This window comes from Rhodotorula toruloides (assembly GCF_000320785.1).
Source record: "Rhodotorula toruloides NP11 unplaced genomic scaffold Scaffold10, whole genome shotgun sequence".
NCBI lineage: Eukaryota > Fungi > Basidiomycota > Microbotryomycetes > Sporidiobolales > Sporidiobolaceae > Rhodotorula > Rhodotorula toruloides.
The window spans coordinates 554,459-574,384 of record NW_015622970.1 but is presented as its reverse complement, the minus strand read 5'-3'; the positions used below and the strand labels follow the sequence as shown (position 1 = coordinate 574,384).

The following is a 19,926-nucleotide window of genomic DNA, read 5'->3' as shown; positions in this document are numbered from 1 at the left end:
CTCACGCTCGAACCCGCAGACTCAGCGCACGTCGTCGTCGCCTTCCTCCCGCTCTCCTCCTCGTCCAGCAAGTCGCTGTCGCCGTGCCCGCGCACGCCACATGACCCGCGAGCGACTCAGCGCAGCAGATGTACTCGTACAGCCCGAGCCCGTCACCCGCACCCGCGTCCCCGCCGCCCAACTCGCACCTCTACTCGCCCAGTAACCAGGGGCAGCAGGGCGCGCAGGGGGCGCAGCAGTATCCAGGGGCCAGGTACTCGCTCATCAACAAGCTCCAGCAGCAGCACCACGCACACTACCCGCAAGGCCCGCACCACGTGAGTCCACCCGTCGCTCCCAGCGACAGCCACCACCCCCCGCTGACCTTGTTCGCCCTTGTCTTCCCTCACTCTCTGGCTGGTCTGTGATACGCTCGACTACTCGACTGAACGCCTACGACACCGCCAATGACCGCAATCACTCTCCGTCGACGGTTCGCACCTCGACAGCACCACCCCTCTCACTCGTTCTCCTTCCCCGGCCCTCCCGGCTCTCCCGCCTACTCGAACGGTCCAGGACACCAGCAACAACCTCACCACGCTGCCTCACTCCCTCCGCACTCCCACCACCCCGCAAACGGCGGCGGGCCTCCTCCCCAACTCGGCGGCCCTCACAACCCTCACCAGCCCCCACCGCCGCCGCCTCACCACCTCACGAGCCAGTCTGCCCCCGCTGGATCCCCTCATCCTTCTTCCGCAGCGAACGGTGGCCCGCTCCCGCCTCACTGGGCCCAGCAGCTCAGTCTCGCGCAGACGAGTCGCGCGACCAACTCGCCTCATCACCATGCCCGCGCCGCTCACCTCGCCGCGAGGGCTCAGACGACCTCGTCTGCGATCCCTATCACCGACCCGAACCGACCGGGGAGCGTCATCTTGGGGTCAAAGGCGAACGGGCTGCAGCACCGGAAAGATGCGAGTCTCGAGGAGCGGAGTTCGTCGGTTGCGTCGAACCGGACAGGCGGGTCGAAGGATGTCGGAGGAGCGAGTCCGAAGGCGGCGAGTGCGGAGGGAGTGCCGAGCAGCGCAAAGGAGAAGGACGGGAAGAACACATGGACGACGATTGACATGGGCGGAATGAACCTGAAGAACCTCTCCTCGGCCCTGTTCCGATACGACTTCCTCACGACCCTGTACATCCCTCACAACGCCCTCACCGAGCTGCCCGCAGCCATCTGCAAGCTCGCCAACCTCACCCTCCTTGACGCCTCGTCCAACAAGCTCTCCTCGCTCCCGCCCGAACTCGGCCTCCTCACCCGCCTCCGCGACCTGTTCCTCTTCGACAACCACCTCACGAACCTCCCTCCACAACTCGGCACGCTCCACCTCCTCGAGACGCTCGGAATCGAGGGCAACCCGCTCCCCGACACCCTCCGGTCCCTCATCGAGAAGGACGGCACGTCGTCCCTCATCGCCTACCTGCGCGACTCGTGCCCCGTCCCGCCTCCGCCACCCGAGCGTGCGTGGCTCACGATCGAGCCCGACTCGCTCCCCCAGCTCGACAAGCGGCCCGAAGAGACGTTCTCGCTCTTGTGCTACAACATTCTGTGCGACAAGTACGCGACGAGCCAGATGTACGGCTACACGCCTTCGTGGGCGCTCAACTGGGAGTACCGCAAGGAGCTCATCCTGCAGGAAGTGCTCAACTACGGCTCGGACATTGTCTGCCTGCAAGAGGTCGACGTCGAGCAGTACGAGACCTACTTCCTCGAGCACCTCTCGGCCAACGAGTACGACGGCGTGCACTACTCCAAGTCGCGCGCGCGGACAATGTCGGGCGACGAGAAGCGCCAGGTCGACGGCTGCGCGACCTTCTTCAAGAACACGGTGTTTGCGCTCGTCGAGCAGCACCTGATTGAGTTCAACCAGATCGCGCTCCGACGACCCGACTTCAAGAAGACCGAGGACATGTTCAACCGCGTCATGACCAAGGACAACATCGCCGTCGTGACGCTCCTCGAGCACCGCGCGTCCGGCGCCCGCCTCATGGTCGCGAACGCTCACATCCACTGGGACCCCGAGTTCCGCGACGTCAAGCTCGTCCAGGTCGCTATGCTCATGGAGGAGCTTAACAAGATCGCGAGCGACTTTAGCCGGCTGCCCGCCCGCATGAATCTCGGCGAGGGGTACGACAAGGCGCCGCACTACGCGAGCGGGAACAAGATTCCGCTCATCGTCTGCGGCGACTTCAACTCGGAGCCGTCGTCGGGCGTGTACGAGTTTCTCAATGCGGGCCGGGTCGAGCGCGACCATGCCGACTTCATGGACCACACGTACGGCGAGTACTCGACGACCGGCGCCAAGCACGCGTTCGACCTCAAGTCGGCGTACTCGCACGTCGGATCGAACGGCCACTTTGAGCTGCCTTTCACGAACTACACGCCGGGCTTCAAGGGCGAGTTGCTTGTTGTCTTGCCCGCCGCCGCCTCGACTGACGCGTTCGTTCATTCGCAGGCACGATCGACTACATCTGGTACTCGCAGCGGTCACTCGGGGTGCAGGGTCTGCTCGGCGAGCTCGATTCGAACTACCTCGCATCTACCGTCGGCCTGCCCAACTGCCACTTCCCCTCGTGCGTTCCCATCGTCCAGCCTGCTCTCAAACCGTCGAGACTGACGATTCTCGCTTCCCGCAGCGACCACATCTCGCTGCTCGCCGAGTTCAAGATCAAGCAATAGGCGACCTCTCGAATATACCTCCCTTCTCCTGTCCATCCACCTCTTCGCCCATTTCTCGACGAATCGTTGTCCTTTGTCTGTGTGTGTGTGCCAACCCTTGTGTTTGTCTTCATCGCAGTCTCGTCCTTGCCTTACAGCTCTATTTCCTCCCCCCCTCCCTCCTCCACTCCTTCCGCTTTCCCACACTCATCCTCGTTCTTCTTGGTCGCGGCGCGTTCTCAGGCCGTCGGCGTTCGTCTCGCGTCTCCTCCCCTCCCCTCCCTCGGATCTCCTGCATTGGCTGGAAAAGCCACAAGCCTCTCATCCTTTCCGTCTGCTAGCCCCTGATCTGAGGTTGCGAGAGCTACTCCTGGTTGCAAAGGCGAGAGTGCTAAGCAAGCGATGAATACGGGACAGTGCGAAAATCGAACGAAGGGAGCGACGAGGTGGAAATAAGGGCGTAAAGCGAGGGGTATCGACGTGATCAAGGAGGTATGGGTAAAGCTGTGCATAAGATCGTGTAAGAGGGGACCTCTGAGGGCACTCTAAAATCGCAACGAGCGAGGAGGCGCAGTCTTGGGTGCAGTCGAGGCGGCCTGGCCGGGCTTGACGCGCTTCGTAGTCGCTGTAGTCGAGTAAGGGACCGTCCGTAGTGGCAAAGTCGAGATAGAGGGAACCTTTGACAGTGACGACCGAGTGCGGGTTGGAGGAGCAGGTCGCGAGGCGGGACGGCGGACGTGCGAAGGCGTAGGGGACATGTTGGCTGCCGAGAAGCCGCCGAGACCAGTAAAGGCCTGCGTGATCTGCGCGCACGCAGCGTAAGTCTTCTAAGCTCCAGAGAGAGGGGGAAAGCGTCACGCACCTCTGCCAAGGGAGACTCTGTCAAGTTTCGCGCCCGCCTGTTCGCCTCGCCATCGTCGAGAACCGGCTCCTCCTCCGCCTCGAATGACGGATCCGCCTCGCTCTCGTCGCGGAAGACCGTCCCCACCTCAACCTCGACGTCATCGTCGCTTGCCCTGCCAGGACTCCGTGCGTAACCGGAGTCGACGGTAGAGAAGCTGCGATCGCCCAAGGCTGTCCGCGGCGAAGAGGGCGCAGATGTCGAAGCAAGGTTGATGTCGACGACAGGCGGAGCGCCGAAGGGGTCGAGAGAAGGGGTGCTAGAACGGCCGGACGATGCGTCTTCGGCGGGCGCTAGAGGAGGCAAGTCGGGCAAGACCCGCGTGCGTAGACTGCCGGTACAGATGCCATTTGACGACGGTAACGGCTTGGCCAGCGTCGCAGATGGCTTCGCGCCCAGCTGGCGCACGCCCTTGCCGCAACTTCCGTCGAGCGACTTTGCCCCGAGAGCCGGCTTCTTCCCCTTGCCCAAGACATCCTTTCCGATTGTCCGCCGTGCGAAAGGGTCCACGTTCTCTTTCTCCTGCACTTTCAAGCCCCGCCTGAGCCCGTCGCGAGCCTCAGAACCGTCCTTGCGTCGCGCCGTGGGTCTGTTTGTCGACAGAGCTGTCCGAGACGACGAGGTGGAAGGCGAGGGATCGGCTGTTTCGTCCCGATAGACCGCAAAGAGACCTTTCGCCATCGCTGAGTAGGCTGGCGAGGCGTTGTTGTCGAAGGTGACGCTCTGTTGATGAAGACTTCTACGGAGGGTGGAGGGGCGCGACGGACGTTCCGGCGGGCTTCTCGAAAGAGAGAGCGCGAGTAAAGATGCGCTGTAAGGTAGCAAGCAGCCCAAGAAGCACGGGAAGAGGTGTCACTCGGAAAGAGGGTGAGGAGGGGAGGGAGACCCTCCAGAGCGCAACATTCCACGACTAGCGATCATCGAGAGGCTCATTCCGCGCGACATAGCAGTCGAGCACTGTCACAGCAGCAGATACAAGGAGTGCGACCACGCGGGAATGTCGTGAACGGTTCTAAAGTTGCGAATTAGTGGGTGCTACCATCTCCAACTTCCACCCGGCGCTCAAGGCGAGGCCATGGGATCCGCGAGCGTGTCCGTCTCCTTTGCCTTGCGCTTGACGATCTTCCAGTCGTCCTCTGGCCGCCACATATCCCGCTGGAGGATGTAGACCTGGGTGAACGAGCGAGCCGCCGTCAGTTTTTTGCGGCGAGGCGTAGTGCAAGAGATCTGACACACCTCGGAAATTTCCTTCGGCGCATCGTGCGAGCCGTCGCCGATCAGCCGCCCACGGAAGTCGCGAATCTCGAGACTCTGCGGAAGACGACCTCGTCAGTCCGGCTCTCTGCACTCCGAGACGAGTGAGAACGCACCTGGAGAGTCGTGAACCGCACAGCAACCTGTCCAACAAACTCGTCCTTCTTGAAGATCTCCTGCTCGCGCATGCACAGGATCTTCTGTTCGACCACGCGATGCATCTTCCAGTCGAGCGCAAGACCCTGGAGTTTCCGATCACGCTGCGCCTTGACCTCCTCGACAACCGCACTCGATGCGTACTTGCGGAGCGAGTCGTATTTCCCCCTTGACGAGAGACCCGTCAGTTGAGGACGCGAAAACAGCGAAAGGAGCTCACTCACGATGCCAGAGCCTGATGCGTTGCCGTGTACGCTTCCAACGCCCGGAAGTTGAACTCTCGCTTCCATCCCTTGCCGAGCAGCTTCCTCCACCGCAACGCTCTGTGCACAAGGGAAAGCGTTAGCGGACAAGCAGGTCGAGGGGTGGAAGCTTACGCACACCCTGAACGACTGCACCCACTGCACGACATCGTGCCACATGTATGTCCGCCAGTTGTAAGGCGAGTCGGCGGGGATCACACGCCGGCCTCGCGGAGGGATGTAGTTCGCTGGGTGAGCGGAAGACTGGTCAGCTCAAGAAGCGTCTGACGTTGCGACAGCTGCACGCACCGAAGATGGGAACAGCAGAAGTCTGTGAAGCGTTGCATCGGAAGTAACAGATGGGTCAGCGTCTCGCGGAACAGAATGTCTGGAGGTGAAGAACGGACCATGGCGAGGTTGGCACTCTGCTTCCGGCGGCTCATCTTCTCCATGAGCCTCGCCTGCTTCTGTTGCAACTCCTTGACCGCCTCTGGTGTCGTCGCATACGCGCGCCGTGGAGTTGGCGCCGCGGATTGCTGGGAAGCGATGAAGCGGGCGGCGATGGCAGGAGCGAACGCAGCGGACGGCCGGGCAAGCTGAGCTGCGAGTGGCAGCATGGAAGAGCGTGCCGCCAGCATCGTACAAGCCGCTCGAGCGAGGAGAAGCGTGTTGCGGCGAAGCCAACCTTTGTCGGCTCTCTTCGCCTCCCTCCGTCCACTCCGAACCGCTGAGCTCGCATACAGGGGCGCCCAAGCAGACGACAGAGACTTTCCCAAGCTCTGCGAAGCGCGTGCGATGCTGAACGACGCGATAACAATGCAAATGCTGTAGATGTAAGGCGGACGAGGACAAACTACCACAAGGACGAACTACCACGAGAGCTTGGCGACCGGACCCTTCGGCCAGGCGCGAACCAGCACCTTCCTGACCTCATCCATCGCGAGTACACCAATGGCGAGAGGAATGGGCACTGTTGGGCGAAGGAAGTCAGCTAACTCGTCGAAGGCAGGCAAGACGGGGCAACGCACGAAGCCAGTGCTTGATGGGCACGCTGGCCGTCCCGAACAAGTTCTGGATGCCCTTGACCTCGGTGACGAAGATCGCGATGGCGAGCGAGATGACGGGGCCGCAGATGAGCTTCCAGTTGTGCTGAGGGCCGTTCTGGAAGATCGACATGCGCTTGTTGCGGACCGAGTTGAGGTTGGCGAATCTGCGTTGGAGCGTGTCAGTCAGTCTCTGCGGGACGTCTTGGAGGAGCTCGAACGCACTGGAGGATGACGAGAGTGACGAAGTAGACGCATTGGCCGGTGTTGAGGAAGTGGTTGAGCTCGGCTTGCGTGTGACCGAAGAAGCCGTCCGAGTACTTCTCGAACGCGAAGAACATCCGGTTGACGGGGATGCCGGCGGCCTTCCAGATGTAGAAGAAGAACATGGCGTGCGCGCAGAGGGTCTCGAGGGTGCCGATGAAGAGGTAGCTGTTGCGGTTGTAACGGGTCAGCTTGAGAACTGCAGGATGCGAGATCGCGAGGGAGCGCGACGCACGAGTGGCCGTAGACGCGGAGGTTGACGAGGCGGGACTCGTTCGGATCACGCGGTGGGAGAGAGAGGAGGTCGAACTCGGGCTTCTCGAATACGAGCATGAGGCAGCAGAACAGGTCGGTGAAGCAGCAGATGATGATCATCAGGAAACTGCTGAGCGGGAGCGGACAGCCGAAGAAGACGTTGAAGATGACTGGCCAGTCCCTGCGGAGAGCGAAACCGTCAGTCGGCGAGTCACAGGGTAGAAGACGACGGACGCACTCGGAGTAGGATCCGGCCGGCAAGAGGTACGAGATGACCTTCTGCAGGTTCTGGAAGACGAGACGACCGAGGCGTACGCCCTCGATGATGTTGGAGAAGTCGCCCATGAGGACGAGGTCGGCCGCTTCCATCGCGACTTCAGAGCCGCTAGCCATGGCAATGCCGACGTTGGCCGCCTTGAGAGCGGGTGCGTCCTGTGCGTGTGGATCGTTAGCGAGCGATTGAGCAGAGAGAGTGAAAGTCAACGCACGTTGACGCCGTCGCCCGACACTGCAACGACATTCCCGCGCGCCCGGAACTCGGTGACAATCCGAAGCTTCTGCTCGGGGGTCGTGCGAGCAAAGACGATCTCCTCATACTTGCACACAACGTCCCACTCTTGCTGCGACAGCGCCGCGATCTCCTTGCCCTCGACGACGAGTGCGCCATCGATGAAAGCGAGGCGGTCGTCGCGGACCTTCTCGAGCTGGGCGTAGCGGTCCTTCGAGGTGAAGTCGGCGATGCGGTCCGGATCGCCGCGGCGGAGGATGCCGATCTGCTGAGCGATTGCGCAGGCCGTGAGGGAGAAGTCGCCCGTGACCATCGTGAACCGGATGCCGCAGCGGCGTGCCTCCGAGACCGTGTGCGGGATGTCGACGCGGGGAGGGTCGATGATGCCGACGAGACCGATGACGGTCAGCGACGAAGCAGCAGCCTCGAGGACCTCCGTCTCGAACTCGGTCGTTCCAGGTGCGTTGGCGGGGACGAACGACCGGCGAGTGAGGATGATGACACGCTGACCCTGGCGCGAGAGAGTCTCTTGCTGGGCGACGAGGCGAGCGCGAGCATCCGCATCGAGAAGCTTGACCTCGCCGTCGTCGATGCCGGAGACGTACGAGTCGCAGCGGTCGAGGAGGATGTCGGGCGCGCCCTTGACGAGGATTTCGCCGTCTTGCGCGAGGTCGACCTTCTCGCCGGCGGGGACGACGTAGGTGAGGGCAAACTTGTTCTTCGAGTTGAACGGCAAGTCAAACGCGCGGTCGAAGCTGGACGAGACGGCTTCCAGGCCGCCGTCGAGGGCTGCGGCGAATCGAAGGAGCGCGCCGTCCGTTGCATTGCCCTGGACCTTGCGTTCGGCGATGGGCGCATCGAGCGTCGCCTGGTCGAAGAAGGCGTCGTTGCACATGATCATGCTCTTGCGGAAGTGGGCGAACGCCTTCGACTCGAGGTGCGACTTCTCGAGGTCGAGTTGCTGGTCGACATAGGCGAGCGAGACGACCGACATCTTGTTCTCGGTGAGCGTGCCGGTCTTGTCGGAGCAGATGACATTGACGCAGCCGAGGGTCTCGACGGTCGAGAGCGACTTTGGGAGGATCTTGGCGTCCCGCATGCGGCGAGCGATGAGCGAAAGAGTCATGGCGACCGCGATGGGCATGCCTTCGGGGATGAAGGCGACCACGAGCGACATGAGCTGTGAGGGTAGGCGAGGTTAGCAAAGTCGAGGAGAAACGATGAACGATGGTTCGGACTTGCGTTCGTGAGGATGCCCGTGGTGTTCAAGAAGGCGAAGTGATCAACTCGCAACCACGCGAGCCACGTAATGAGCATGATCACGACGAGGGTGACCGTCAAACCGCAAATAATCTTGACGAAGCGCGTGATCTCCTTCTGGAGGGTCGTGCGCTCTTCGGCTCCGGAGCGGGTGAGCATGTTGATGCGTCCCATGACGGTCGAGGCGCCCGTGAGGACGACGACGGCCGTTGCGGTACCGTTGCAGACGTGCGTGCCGAGGAGGGCGATGTTGCGGGCTTCGAGGAAGTTCTGCTCGTCCGTCGTGACGGCGCCGGCAACTTCCTCCGACTCGCCTGCGGGTAGCGAAGGTCTTAGCCGAGAGCTTCAAGCGCCAGAGGCGAAGTACGGCGGACGCACCCGTAAGGACGGCGCGGTCAAACTTCAAGTCGTTCGAAGCCTTGATGATGCGCATGTCGGCCGGCACCTTCTGACCGGTACTGAGGATGACGACATCGCCAACAACGAGGTCGCTACTGGGAATCTCGCGCGGCTGACCATCGCGCAAGACGACGGCGTTCTCAGGCAGGAGCGACATGATCGAGTCCATGACCTTCTGGGCGGACCAGTCTTGAAGGGCAGAGAAGATGGCCTGGCTGAAAATGACGATCAGGACGACGATGGCGAGCGCGAGGTTGTATGGTGCGGGAGGGTTGCCGAGAGGGCGCCCTGCGAATCAAGCGGTTTCAGAGTCAGCGATGAGTTCGGTAAGCATGCACAAGAGAGGAAAACGCACACGAGATGAAGAAGATGATGACGCCGATCCAGAGGATTGCGCAGAAGTCGCCAAAGACGTAACGGAGGACCTTCTTCCACCAGTCCGACTTGCGCTTGGCGAGGACGTTCTTGCCGTTGCGCTGCAGGCGCTTGCTCGCCGCCGACGAGTCGAGTCCGAGTTCGGGCGCGACGTTGAAGCGCTGGCAGACCTCGGGGGGCGAGACGGTGTGGTGGTCGAGGCGGGAGAAGAAGTCGGCGTCTGCGGCGCCGGCCTGCAACGCGTTCGGCGCCTGCTGCTCCTCGTCGCGGGACTTCTTGCGCCAGAAGGCGAGGCGCGAGGCGAGCGAGGGACCCGTGCGAGCATGGTGCCGGCGCGCAGGTTTGGGACCGTCGAACCTTTGCGAGTCGTAGACGTGGATCGAGAGTGTGCGGTAGCCGAGGGGGATGTGCGAGTTGTGGGTTCGCGTGCGGGGGACTTCGAGCCCGAGTGCGCGAGAGGGGAGCGTCTTGGTCCGCTCGAGGCGGAACTCCTTGTTGTCGACGATCGAGACCTTGGGGGCGTCCATGTCCGCCGCTCGTGACCTCGTTTTACGCGTCTGAGAGCTTGGCGAAGGCTGCGAAGGGTGGCGAGAGCGCGCAAGGGCCGTCGAGCGGTGTTGAGCGTGCGAGAGGTGTGAGTGCGGTCTTGCGACTTGGCTCGTTCGCAGGCGGCAGCAGTGCGTCTCGAAGAGCCTGAGAGTGGATCACACGAAGCAGAGAGAGAAAGAGAGGGGGAGAGAGAGCAGCGAGAGGCGAGTTTGAGGTGTCGCAGCGGGCGAAGGGCCATGGTTGAGAGGTTTCCGCTCGATCGAGGGTGCGCGTGAATTCAGCCTCGACCCACGCTGCTTCGAGTGGTAATGAGCCCGCATTACCCCCCACACGCTAGCACAGCCCCCCATCCAGCAACCCTGCGACCAGGCTCACGGTGCGAGAGCGAGCGTGCGGGAATTCATCCTGGGACGACCAGGACGAAGCGCTTTTCTTCGCTTGACGAATGCACGCGGTCAACGAGCTGAGCGAGAAAGAAATCCTTCCGTCTCGCTGCTCGTGGAAGAGCGGCCTGAGGATGTCGAGGCCAGCCAGTCAGTCAACCCGACGCAAGGTGAGGAGGAGAAGCGGACGCACCGTCTCGCTCAGGCAGGCCGGTCGCCTTCGCATCTGCAGCAAAGCCAGTCTCTTGACCTTGCTAAGAAGGGCCTGCATCTCCCTGAGCCGTTGTCGCCGCATTCGACCCGCTGTCCGCCGCAAAGCGATGAGGTCGAGCAGAACGGGGCAGGCATCCGCAACGGTTGGGCTGGATGCTCGTGCCGGTAGCAGTCACGGTCAGCCACGCAAGGTCGGCATCGCACAGTCCACTCGAGCGAGCTCGACCGCAGCGTCCTCCCACAACCTTCGCCCGCTCCTCTTGCTCTCCCCACCTCCCGCGACAATGCTCTTCTGGCTCGTGCTGGCATTGCAGTGGGCGCTACTAGTCCGACAATGCAGAACAAGCGGCACTTCGCTCCCGGCCGCGCTTGACCTCCCCTTCCTCGCCGCTCTCCTCGCATCGGTTCTCTGGCAGGGACGACGGGAAGGCTGGATATGGACGAGTGCGCTCGCGCTGTGCTCAAGTGCGCTGGCATACGGGGTCAGGACGAAGCACGTGGCTCGACTGAGGAGGCATGAAGCGAAGCCGCAGGCGCCGAAAGACGCTTCGAAGAGTTCAGTCGTCTATCGCTACAAGATGGTGCGCTCCCCTTCTCTGACAGCAAACCCACTGCATGCTTACGAACCTTGGAACGCAGTTGCCGGCTGAATGCGACGAGCACGGTCGCGTCTAGTCGGTCATCCCTTTTCCTCCTTCTCCAGCTCGACTGACCCGACTCGCTCACAGTGGCGGCGAGCTCCTCAAACTTATCGACGTCTCGGCAGGTCTCGTTGCAGCCAAGCACGCAGGCGGTCCTTGCTTGACCATCAGCGCGGATCGCGTTATCTTCCTCGAGGAGATTCGGGTCGGAGACGTGATCTCGCTCTCGAGTGCGGTCAACAGGGCTTGGGGGAGGTGCGTCTCGTCGTGCTATCATTGTGCACACTCGTACTGATCTACGTCGCAGCTCGATGGAGATTGGCGTTCGAGTAATGCGCCAATCCCGCACCGACCCGCTCGGCCCCGAAACGTACTGCTCGCACGCGTACCTCACCTTCGTCGCCAAGCCCTCTCCACCGCCTCCTCCCGGCTCCTTCCTGTCCTTGACCGACGCCATCGGCCTCACTCGCCCGCCCAAACCCCGCCGCGCCCAACTCCCCGAACTCAAGCCCTCCTCCCTCCTCGAACAGAAACGCTACCTCCTCGCAGGCCGTCGTCGCGCGCACCGCATCAAACAAGCGAAGGAGAACGACCGGCGAAACTCTGCGTTCCGCGAGCAGGTCTACGCAATCGAGCGCGAGTCGAGGCAGGGCGCTGCAGCGGCTGTGGACGAGCAATTCGCGGACCGCGCGGCGTTGTTGGGTCAGTTGCAGGTCGAGTTGTTGAGTGAGATGTTCATGCGGGGCGAGTCGGATGTCCGAGTCGACGGCGACGAGATTATTGGCGAGATTGAGGGATTCGTCGAGCCTGTCCGCGTCAAGAAGGCGCTTGTCGACCGGGCGGTACTCGCGAAGGGCCACGGCGGGTGGCACAAGATCTCGCTCGCGACGGACGAAGACATCGACCGTGCGGCGGGGCATACGACGCGCGTCTCGCTCGACCCGCACGTACAGGCCGCCGCCTCGATCGTCTCGTCCGTCCCGTTCGAGGCGACGCTGTCGATGGGCTTGTGGATCGTCAGGCCACAGCATTGCAACTCAAAGTCGATCTTGTTCGGCGGGACCCTGATGCGCTGGTCCGTCCTGGCGCTCTTTCCCGCTCCCCGGCAAAACTGACTGCCGCTCCGCACAGGGTCGAAGAAGTCTCCACCATCGCCGCTCGCCGCGTCTACCCTACCGCATCCTGGTCAAGCGCCGCCATCGACTCGTTGACGTTCAAGACGGCCGTCCAGCCGGGCGAGGTCGTCTATGTTAGGGCGGCGGTGATCAAGGTCTTTGATTCGTCGCTTGAGGTGGCGGCTGTCGTTACTTGCGGTGCGTGTCGATTTGCACTTGTGGGGGCGAAGCTGACGAGATCCTTCTCGTCGGGCAGAGGATCGCAATTCGCCCAGCCCGAAAATCCGCGAGGTCTCCGAATCCTTCTTCACGCTCGTGCGCTCTCCTTCTCCTTCCTCTCCTTGCTTTAAGCCGTCTGACCCGTATCGGACGCGCCGGGACAGGTCGCCATGGACCCCTCCTCCGGCCGCCCGCTCAAAGGCGTCCTCCGACACGTCGAGCTGCCTCCCTCCGGTCCCGTCACCGAACTTGCCTCGCTCGCGCAAAAGCGCAGGGACGACAGGTTGCTCGATAAGCGGATACTGCAGAGGTGCGTCTCGACTTTTCGCCCTCGACTTCGCTCGAGGCTGACGAGCTTGCGGCGGCCAGGGTCTATGCATGAACTTGGTGGTGCAGGATACAGCTCGATGCATTACATACATTGTGCTATCTCGATGCTTCGGACTCGGACTGGATGCTACGACAATCCTGGACGCTGGACGAACGAACGCGGTCAAAATAAGGTATGCGAGGCGGCAGGCGCGGCGATATAGCGAAGCAGTCGGAAGGAGGGAAGAGAAGGAGTGTCTGTTGATGCTGAGGCTGAGGCTGGCTATGCTGAGGATGCGGGTCAGGGAGTCGAGTCTAGGCGCACTGCGGCGTCTCGGAAATGCTGGTCGTGCTGCTCTCGCCGTTGCGGTGGTGGGGCTGACGGAACCCGAAGTCGCTCGTCCGGCTCGAGATGGATGTTGAGGCGGTGGCTCTAGACGAGGCGGTGGGATTGAAGCGGAGCGCGGGCGACGCCGCGGTGAAGGAGCGGAAGGTGGGTGTGAGGGATGGTGCGGAGGCGGATGAGGGCGAGGAGCAGGGAGGGCGGAAGTTGGGCTCGTCACGGATGGCGGAAAGAGGGTAGCGGGAGGACCTGCGACGGACGAAGCCGGCGTCAGGAATAGCTCGCGAGACGCAGGACGGGGAGGACGAACTGGGGAAGGTCGAAGTCAGCGTCAGCCTGGCGCCCCTGCCTCTTCCACGCCGACAAGGCGAGGAGCGACTTCGATTGTGACGAGTAGGCGACGAGCTGTGGCGGGTTGTCGACGGACGAAGGCGGAATTGGGAAGTGTCTTGCGGGACGGGCAGGTTCGCTCCTGGCGAGACGCTTGTGCTTGATCCGACAAGGCGCCTTCTTCGTCTTGATGTCGGAGTGATTCACGTCGTGCGCAACCTGGACGACGCCTTGCCCCGTCTTCGTGGCTGGACGAGGGCGTTTCGGCGGCGGAGCGACCGACCCCCGCTCCTCGACCTTCCCGCAATCATCCTTCTCCTCGACCGCCTTCTGCTTCGACCGAGTCGTTGGGGCGCCCTTCTGGATGTGCTCGCTCGGGCTCTCCCAGACGAGGGGAGGTGGACGAGGTCTGCGAAAACGAGTTAGGAAGGTCAGTCGCTTTTTTCGTTCTTCCTGCTCGCCGGCGAATGAGGACGCACTTGGAGGACTCGAGCGCGCTGTTGAGTACGCTGAGATTGAGCTGGACGTGCGAGGTGGGAGAGTGAGACGGTGTCGAGGCGGGAGGAGCGGGAGGAGGGAGAACCGGGGTGTAGATTTGCGTTGGCGAGCTTGCGTCGTGTGCGTACTTGACGGTGCCAATGGTGCATGTTGTCCCGTGTCGACAGCCTGTGAGAGGGGAGGGTAAGCGGGCGAGAGTCGGACGGAGAGGAGGAACGGACGTACAGGCGTCGCAAGGAGGCCCCGTCTCGAACGCCGAGCAGCGTACGCGACGTCGTCTACATCTGCGACAAGGAGCAGGGAGAGGTCAGTATAGCAGCTGACAAAGGTGACAGCATCCTGCTTCTTGACGGGTCGAAGTCTCCCTCCTCCCTCGCGCTCGCTACGCAGATAGAGACGGGACGCACTCCTCGCAAGCCGCCGGACGGTTCTTCCTCACGCTCGTCGTACCCTGCCGCAACTGCACCGGGCCATCTCGCGGCCAGCAGTCGTGCGCCTCACAATCTCCGGGCGAAGTGCAGAGCGCAGCTGCCGCCATCGCTGGGCGGGGCGGTCGCGTCGGCAGTGTCGTTCAGACGTCAAAAGAGAGCGGTAGCGAGCGAGCGAGGGTTCAGAAAGAGGGAGAGGAATGAGGCAGAGCATCGTCGAGACCAGCGTGATTGCTCGTCAACCGCGGAGAGACAGCTGGATCGTCGTGAAGGGGCGGGAGGGAGACCGAGGGAGTCGCAGATGTCCCACAGAGTGAATTCAGCTCAGCGGCAAGCCTCGCTGAGCGGTTGAGCGGACGGTGTGAGGGCGAGCGGGACGAAGCCAACCTGGGAGGAAGTGACATCGCCTCGACAGCTCGCAACCGCCTCGTTCGCGCCAAGTGAGCGTGTCTGACGGGTTCACACGCTCAAAAGCCTGTCTAGCAAGCCCCGCTGGCCGTCTACGCGCTTGAGCTGGGTGGTCGACCCGTCGCACTGGCCCCCTTCGCTTCTCTCCCTCCTTCACCTCACTCGCACTCGACAACTCGTCGCAGACAGGTGCGTGCGCGTGCTGAAGCACCCTCAAGCACCGTAGCAGCCACCCAGGACCAGTCCCACGCGCGCCCGGTCGCCGGCGCCGCCGTTCGACGCTGACTCCTGTCGTCCCCACCCACCTCCCAGCTCGACCTCGTCACCCGCGCACCTCACACACAGCGAGTCGCCCTCACTCGACGCGTCTGACGCGCAGCTGACCCCGCTCGCCTCGTCCGCAGACTCTCACCTCGATCCACGATGGCCCACAAGAGTACCGCTTCCAAGGGTCCTGCCTCGTCCGCCGGAGCGACGGGCGGCAAGGCGCCGCAGAAGACGGCCAAGAAGGCCATCAAGAGCACCGACGGAGGTGAGAAGAAGAAGCGCAAGAGGACTCGCAAGGAGACCTAGTGCGTACCGCGTCCTCCCGCTCGCGCTGGCGGCAGTCCTGCGTCGCTGACTTCTCCGTGCACCTCGCCTGGCCACGCACAGCTCCTCGTACATCTACAAGGTCCTCAAGCAGGTCCACCCCGACACGGGCATCTCGAACAAGGCGATGCTCATCCTCAACTCGTTCGTCAACGACATCTTTGAGCGCATCGGTGTGTCTGCGTCCTTGCTCTCTGTTCCTGGACTCTTGAGCTGACCCGACTGTCCGCCCTGCTCGCGCAGCCACCGAGGCGTCGAAGCTCGCCCAGTACAACAAGAAGGCGACCATCTCGTCGCGCGAGATCCAGACGGCCGTCCGCCTCATCCTCCCCGGAGAGCTCTCGAAGCACGCCATCTCGGAGGGCACCAAAGCCGTCACGAAGGTGAGTCGGAGGAGAAGCGGGTTGTTTCCTCGACTTGGGCTGACCTTCCCTTCCGGCCTCCTCACGCAGTTCTCGAGCAACAAGTGAGGGTCGCTCACCACGCCTCCTCGCTTCGCTTCCTCTCCTTTCTCGCTTGAGTAGTCCCGAAGTCGCTTGAAGTCTACCTCTTCCTGTTGTCACCGTTCTCCTTGCTTCGCCTCGGAGAGACTAGTCTCATCCGACGCCTGGCGCCTCGTGCTGCCTCCTACTTGCCGGCACCTCACTCCCGCAATGTTCACAAGCCACACGACGCCCTTGTTCGTTCACACCGACGACCTCTCAACTTCGCCTCGTCCCCGCGCCGCGACCCGCTTCATCAGCTTGCGCTCCTTCCTCTCGCTCGAAAGGGTCGCCAGCTGGCCATGAGCACACACGAAGCGCTCATTCACTGCTCCTGCACCGCGCCCTTCTCCGTCTCGCGCCCACCGCCGTCTGACCCGCCCCTCGCGTTCTTCCAACACCACTCGCTCTCGGACCTCTTGTTCTGCGAGGACTGCGACGCCGTGCGCTGCAACTCGTGCGCGGCGTGCGAGGTCGCTTGCTACTATTGCCCCAACTGCTTGTTCGAGGTCCCGAGCGCCAGCGTGCGAGGCGAGAAGAACAGGTGCGGTCCCCTCATCCTCCTCGAGGCGAGCTGTGCGGGAGGAGAGCTGACTAGGCTCTCACTCGACAGATGCGCACGCAACTGCTTCCAGTGCCCACAATGCGACCACACCCTCTCAGTCGTCGCATCCGACCCCGCTCCGTCCCTCCCTCTCAACACGGCTGCAGCGAGCGTCGGCGAACCGCCCTACTTTCTCACGTGCACATTCTGTCGATGGGACTCGAAGGAGGTTGGGATCGAGTTTGAGAAGCCGACGGGACTCGCGCGTGCGTTCCGAGCGCCATTCGCCCCTCTCGGAGTGGTTTCCAGCTGACCTCGCTTCCCGACGTCCCACAGTCCAGCTGCAGAAAGCCGAGGAACCAACGGCCGACCTCCTCGAGTTCGACCACATCAAAGACCACCTCGAACCCTTTCTCCGCCGCTCCCAAGCGCAATCTACGTCGTCCGCCCACACCCACGCAGCCGGCGCTTCCTCCTCATCCGCCGTTCTGAGTGCCGCCTCGGCTCAGCTGTTCAGGGACGTACCTGGACTGGGAACGAGGTATGGCGGGAGTGGATCGCTGTTCGGGACGGGTAGTCGCGCCCGAGGAGGAGGAGGCGATGCGGGACAAGCGGCCGACGAACTCGAGCGGTACTCGAGTCTGTACCCCTCGCGCGGTGGAGGGCCGGGAAGCGAGAAGGAGAACCACAGGACGAGGGCGGCGAGTAAGGGAAAGGCGGTGGACAGGGATGCGGAGGTGGTTGCGAGGATGAGGGAGATGACGAATTTCGAGGAGATTGCGAGTTTGGATCGGCGGTGGACTGCCGGGTGGCAGCCGCCTGTATTCTCGAGGTACGCGGCCGATGCCGTTCCCCGGGTCGGCTCGCCAGCTGATGTCCTCTGACCCGCAGCGAACTTCGCCCACTCCGCACTCCTCTCCAAGCGAAACTCTCCAAGCGCTGCCCAGTCTGCATGCACATCCTGATCAAGCCGGAACAGAAGTCCTCCTCAACGCGATACAAGATCAAGCTCGTCGCGGCGAACTACCTCCCGTCCATCTCGATCCAGCGACGGCTGCCTGCGTCGATTGGGTCACGCTTGTCGGCCATCGCGGCGGGGACTGCGTCGGGGCTCAGGAGGACTGCGCGGACCGGTGCAGGACGAGACGACGGGAGTGGAGCGGGCGATGAAGAGCCTCTCCGACCAGGTCGAACGTATACCTTCGAGCTGAGCTTCACAAACCCCCTCTACGAGCCAATCCACGTCCGCCTCGCCGTCGCACGACCAGGTGCGAACAAGCCCGTCGAAGAGGGGCAGCAACCCCCGCCTCCGCCATTCGCTGTCAACCTGCCTTCACCGACTTTTCCGATTGCGGCCTATGCGGAGGATTGGGAGTATGAGGATCAGGAGGACGAGGAGGATGCGGGTGGCGAGGAGGGAGATGGGAGGGCGAGTCCGACGAAGCGCAAGGGGAGGGGCGGGCCAGGGATCGTCGAGCGCAAGATGAACCGGACGACGATTGCGATGGACGTCGCGATAGCCAAGGACGCCGTCGGTCCCTTGCGCGGGCGTGTACCCTCTACCTCACACCTCCTTTCCCTCGCTGACCGCCTCATCTCACAGGCCAACATGCTCGTCACGTACGTCTACCAAGCCGACGACGCTGTCCCTCCCTCTCCGACCAAGAGTCCGCAAAAAGGCGGCAGCAAGGCGCAAGACGTCAAGACGTTCTCGTTCTGGACCCTCGTGCCGCTCGGAACGGTCGTGCCCCGCCCCGCGACGGAGCCAAGGAGGTCGATGGCGGTCAGTAGCGGGAGTGCGGCGTGAGCAGTCGGGTTGCGCAGTCGTTGCAAGTCGCAAGCGCAACGTCGAGCACTCGATACGCCTATAAGCTTGGAGGTCAGCGGATGGCAAGTGAGCGGGTCGAGAGAGAGCGCGAGCTCCTGGGAGAGTGATCCCGCTGCCTCGGCTCCTGGATCCCGCTGCCTCGGCTCCTGCACCAGCTTCCTCGACGTAAGAAAAGCTTCACACTCTGATAAGCAAGAGCAGAGAGCTGCCCAGCGACGACGGGCAAAAAGAGAAGCTTGTACTGTGTCTTCCCCGACGGGGAATCGAACCCCGCTCGCGGCTGTGAGAGAGCCGAATCATAACCACTAGACCATCGAGGACTTGCTTGTAAGCAGCTCCCAGCAGTACGTACAGACGCGACGCCCAGCTTGAGTTCCTACCTCGTTGCCTTCGCCCTTGCGTCTTCCGCATCGCTTCCGCCTCCGATGGCTCGCACACTCTCGTCGGTCGAGGACTACAAGGAGCTCGTCGACCGCTACGACACCTGGCTGTTCGAGTCTGTCCTGCGCCCATCCCGCCCGCGTCTCCCTCCGCTGACATCGCTCGCTTCGGCACCACCTCCCGATTCTCCTTCTCCAGCTGCGACGGCGTGATCTGGGAGGGCGACCATGTGATCGGCAAGGCTGGGGACACGCTGCAGTACCTGCGCAAGCAGGGCAAGCGCATCTTTTTCGTCACCAACAACGCGACAAAGAGTCGGGCCAGCAACAAGGGCAAGTTTGACAAGATGGGCATCGAGTGCAAGGTCGTGAGTGCAGTCTCAGCATCTCTTGAGGTTGTTGCTCACGCTCCTCGACCCGCAGGACGAGATCTTCACGTCCGCATACGCTTCTGCCGCCTACCTCAAGACGGTCCTCAAGTTCCCGGCGGACAAGAAGGTCTATGTTATCGGCGAAAAGGGAATTGAGGACGAGCTGGATGCTGTTGGCATACAGCACTCGGGCGGGACGGTGCGGACTCCACCCGCTGGTGCCAAAAGGCTCGCGACTGACCCTCTCTTCGCAGAACCCCGACGACAACGTCTTCATCGACCTGATGGACTTCTCCTCCATCACCGCCGACCCCAGTGTCGGCGCCGTGCTGTGCGGCCTCGACATGCACATGAACTACAAGAAATTCGCCAAGGCGTTCCGGTACTTGCGCGAGAACGAGGGGTGCCACTTCATGGCGACCAACCTCGACTCGACGTTCCCTACGCACGGCACCGTACACCCAGGTGCGTCGGTTCACTGAGACTGGGGTGCCAAGCTGACTGTGCATCTCCGCAGGCGGCGGCGCGACGGTGGCTCCTTTATCCTGCGCTCTCGGGCGGGAACCGCTCGTCGTGGGAAAGCCCGAGGCGCCCATGCTCGAGAGCATCGTCGAGATGTGCGTAGCAGCTGCGCTACCGAGCTGCATCGTCTGACAGTCTCTATCGCAGGCACCACCTTGACAAGAGCAAGATGATTATGGTCGGAGACCGCCTGAACACGGACATCGCGTTCGGCAACCAGGGAGGGATCGCGACGCTCATGGTGTTAACTGGTGCGTCTCCAAAAGTCCCTGCCTCGACGGCTGCTGACCCTCCGCGCCCGCAGGCATCGACAAACGGGAAGACTTTGAGAAGGAGGGCGCCGTCGCTCGCCCGACTTATGTTGTAGACGCGCTGGGTGACATGGCTGCCCTCGCACAACGATAGACAGAAGCAATAGACGAG

At 62.6% G+C, this 19,926-nt stretch overlaps 9 protein-coding genes across 9 annotated transcripts; 5 read left to right on the top strand and 4 right to left on the bottom strand.

The window, feature by feature from the left end:
• Window positions 1–128: 128 nt before the first annotated feature.
• Window positions 129–2,713, top strand: RHTO_00849 (CCR4-NOT transcription complex subunit 6; the record flags this gene model as incomplete). The annotated part of the gene is made up of 4 exons (XM_016414533.1): window positions 129–317; window positions 489–2,430; window positions 2,490–2,607; window positions 2,671–2,713. 4 exons carry the CDS (start codon window positions 129–131, stop codon window positions 2,711–2,713), a joined length of 2,292 nt encoding a protein of 763 aa, XP_016273689.1.
• Window positions 2,714–3,237: 524 nt separating this feature from the next.
• Window positions 3,238–4,274, bottom strand: RHTO_00848 (uncharacterized protein; the record flags this gene model as incomplete). Its single annotated transcript, XM_016414532.1, has 2 exons — window positions 3,238–3,495; window positions 3,555–4,274. The coding sequence occupies 2 exons, from the start codon at window positions 4,272–4,274 to the stop codon at window positions 3,238–3,240; spliced, it is 978 nt and encodes a 325-aa protein (XP_016273688.1).
• Window positions 4,275–4,655: 381 nt separating this feature from the next.
• RHTO_00847 (mitochondrial large subunit ribosomal protein L45) lies at window positions 4,656–5,862 on the bottom strand (the record flags this gene model as incomplete). Its single annotated transcript, XM_016414531.1, has 7 exons — window positions 4,656–4,763; window positions 4,830–4,904; window positions 4,964–5,171; window positions 5,228–5,326; window positions 5,385–5,493; window positions 5,555–5,576; window positions 5,653–5,862. 7 exons carry the CDS (start codon window positions 5,860–5,862, stop codon window positions 4,656–4,658), a joined length of 831 nt encoding a protein of 276 aa, XP_016273687.1.
• A 252-nt stretch (window positions 5,863–6,114) lies between these two features.
• RHTO_00846 (sodium/potassium-transporting ATPase subunit alpha) lies at window positions 6,115–9,876 on the bottom strand (the record flags this gene model as incomplete). Its single annotated transcript, XM_016414530.1, has 9 exons — window positions 6,115–6,215; window positions 6,274–6,455; window positions 6,514–6,720; window positions 6,788–6,988; window positions 7,046–7,239; window positions 7,296–8,495; window positions 8,603–8,889; window positions 8,954–9,262; window positions 9,330–9,876. The coding sequence occupies 9 exons, from the start codon at window positions 9,874–9,876 to the stop codon at window positions 6,115–6,117; spliced, it is 3,228 nt and encodes a 1,075-aa protein (XP_016273686.1).
• Window positions 9,877–10,778: 902 nt separating this feature from the next.
• On the top strand, window positions 10,779–12,851 carry RHTO_00845 (acyl-CoA thioesteraes 11; the record flags this gene model as incomplete). The annotated part of the gene is made up of 8 exons (XM_016414529.1): window positions 10,779–11,075; window positions 11,134–11,168; window positions 11,223–11,390; window positions 11,443–12,210; window positions 12,267–12,448; window positions 12,507–12,565; window positions 12,634–12,779; window positions 12,839–12,851. The coding sequence occupies 8 exons, from the start codon at window positions 10,779–10,781 to the stop codon at window positions 12,849–12,851; spliced, it is 1,668 nt and encodes a 555-aa protein (XP_016273685.1).
• Window positions 12,852–13,093: 242 nt separating this feature from the next.
• On the bottom strand, window positions 13,094–14,487 carry RHTO_00844 (transcription factor; the record flags this gene model as incomplete). The annotated part of the gene is made up of 5 exons (XM_016414528.1): window positions 13,094–13,370; window positions 13,432–13,860; window positions 13,931–14,117; window positions 14,175–14,233; window positions 14,357–14,487. 5 exons carry the CDS (start codon window positions 14,485–14,487, stop codon window positions 13,094–13,096), a joined length of 1,083 nt encoding a protein of 360 aa, XP_016273684.1.
• A 721-nt stretch (window positions 14,488–15,208) lies between these two features.
• On the top strand, window positions 15,209–15,846 carry RHTO_00843 (histone H2B; the record flags this gene model as incomplete). Its single annotated transcript, XM_016414527.1, has 4 exons — window positions 15,209–15,357; window positions 15,440–15,549; window positions 15,620–15,759; window positions 15,829–15,846. 4 exons carry the CDS (start codon window positions 15,209–15,211, stop codon window positions 15,844–15,846), a joined length of 417 nt encoding a protein of 138 aa, XP_016273683.1.
• A 314-nt stretch (window positions 15,847–16,160) lies between these two features.
• Window positions 16,161–18,209, top strand: RHTO_00842 (dynactin 4; the record flags this gene model as incomplete). The annotated part of the gene is made up of 4 exons (XM_016414526.1): window positions 16,161–16,402; window positions 16,472–16,668; window positions 16,739–17,234; window positions 17,294–18,209. The coding sequence occupies 4 exons, from the start codon at window positions 16,161–16,163 to the stop codon at window positions 18,207–18,209; spliced, it is 1,851 nt and encodes a 616-aa protein (XP_016273682.1).
• A 446-nt stretch (window positions 18,210–18,655) lies between these two features.
• On the top strand, window positions 18,656–19,908 carry RHTO_00841 (4-nitrophenylphosphatase; the record flags this gene model as incomplete). Its single annotated transcript, XM_016414525.1, has 7 exons — window positions 18,656–18,726; window positions 18,810–18,978; window positions 19,034–19,180; window positions 19,236–19,446; window positions 19,499–19,598; window positions 19,651–19,754; window positions 19,808–19,908. 7 exons carry the CDS (start codon window positions 18,656–18,658, stop codon window positions 19,906–19,908), a joined length of 903 nt encoding a protein of 300 aa, XP_016273681.1.
• Between the last annotated feature and the right edge of the window lie 18 nt (window positions 19,909–19,926).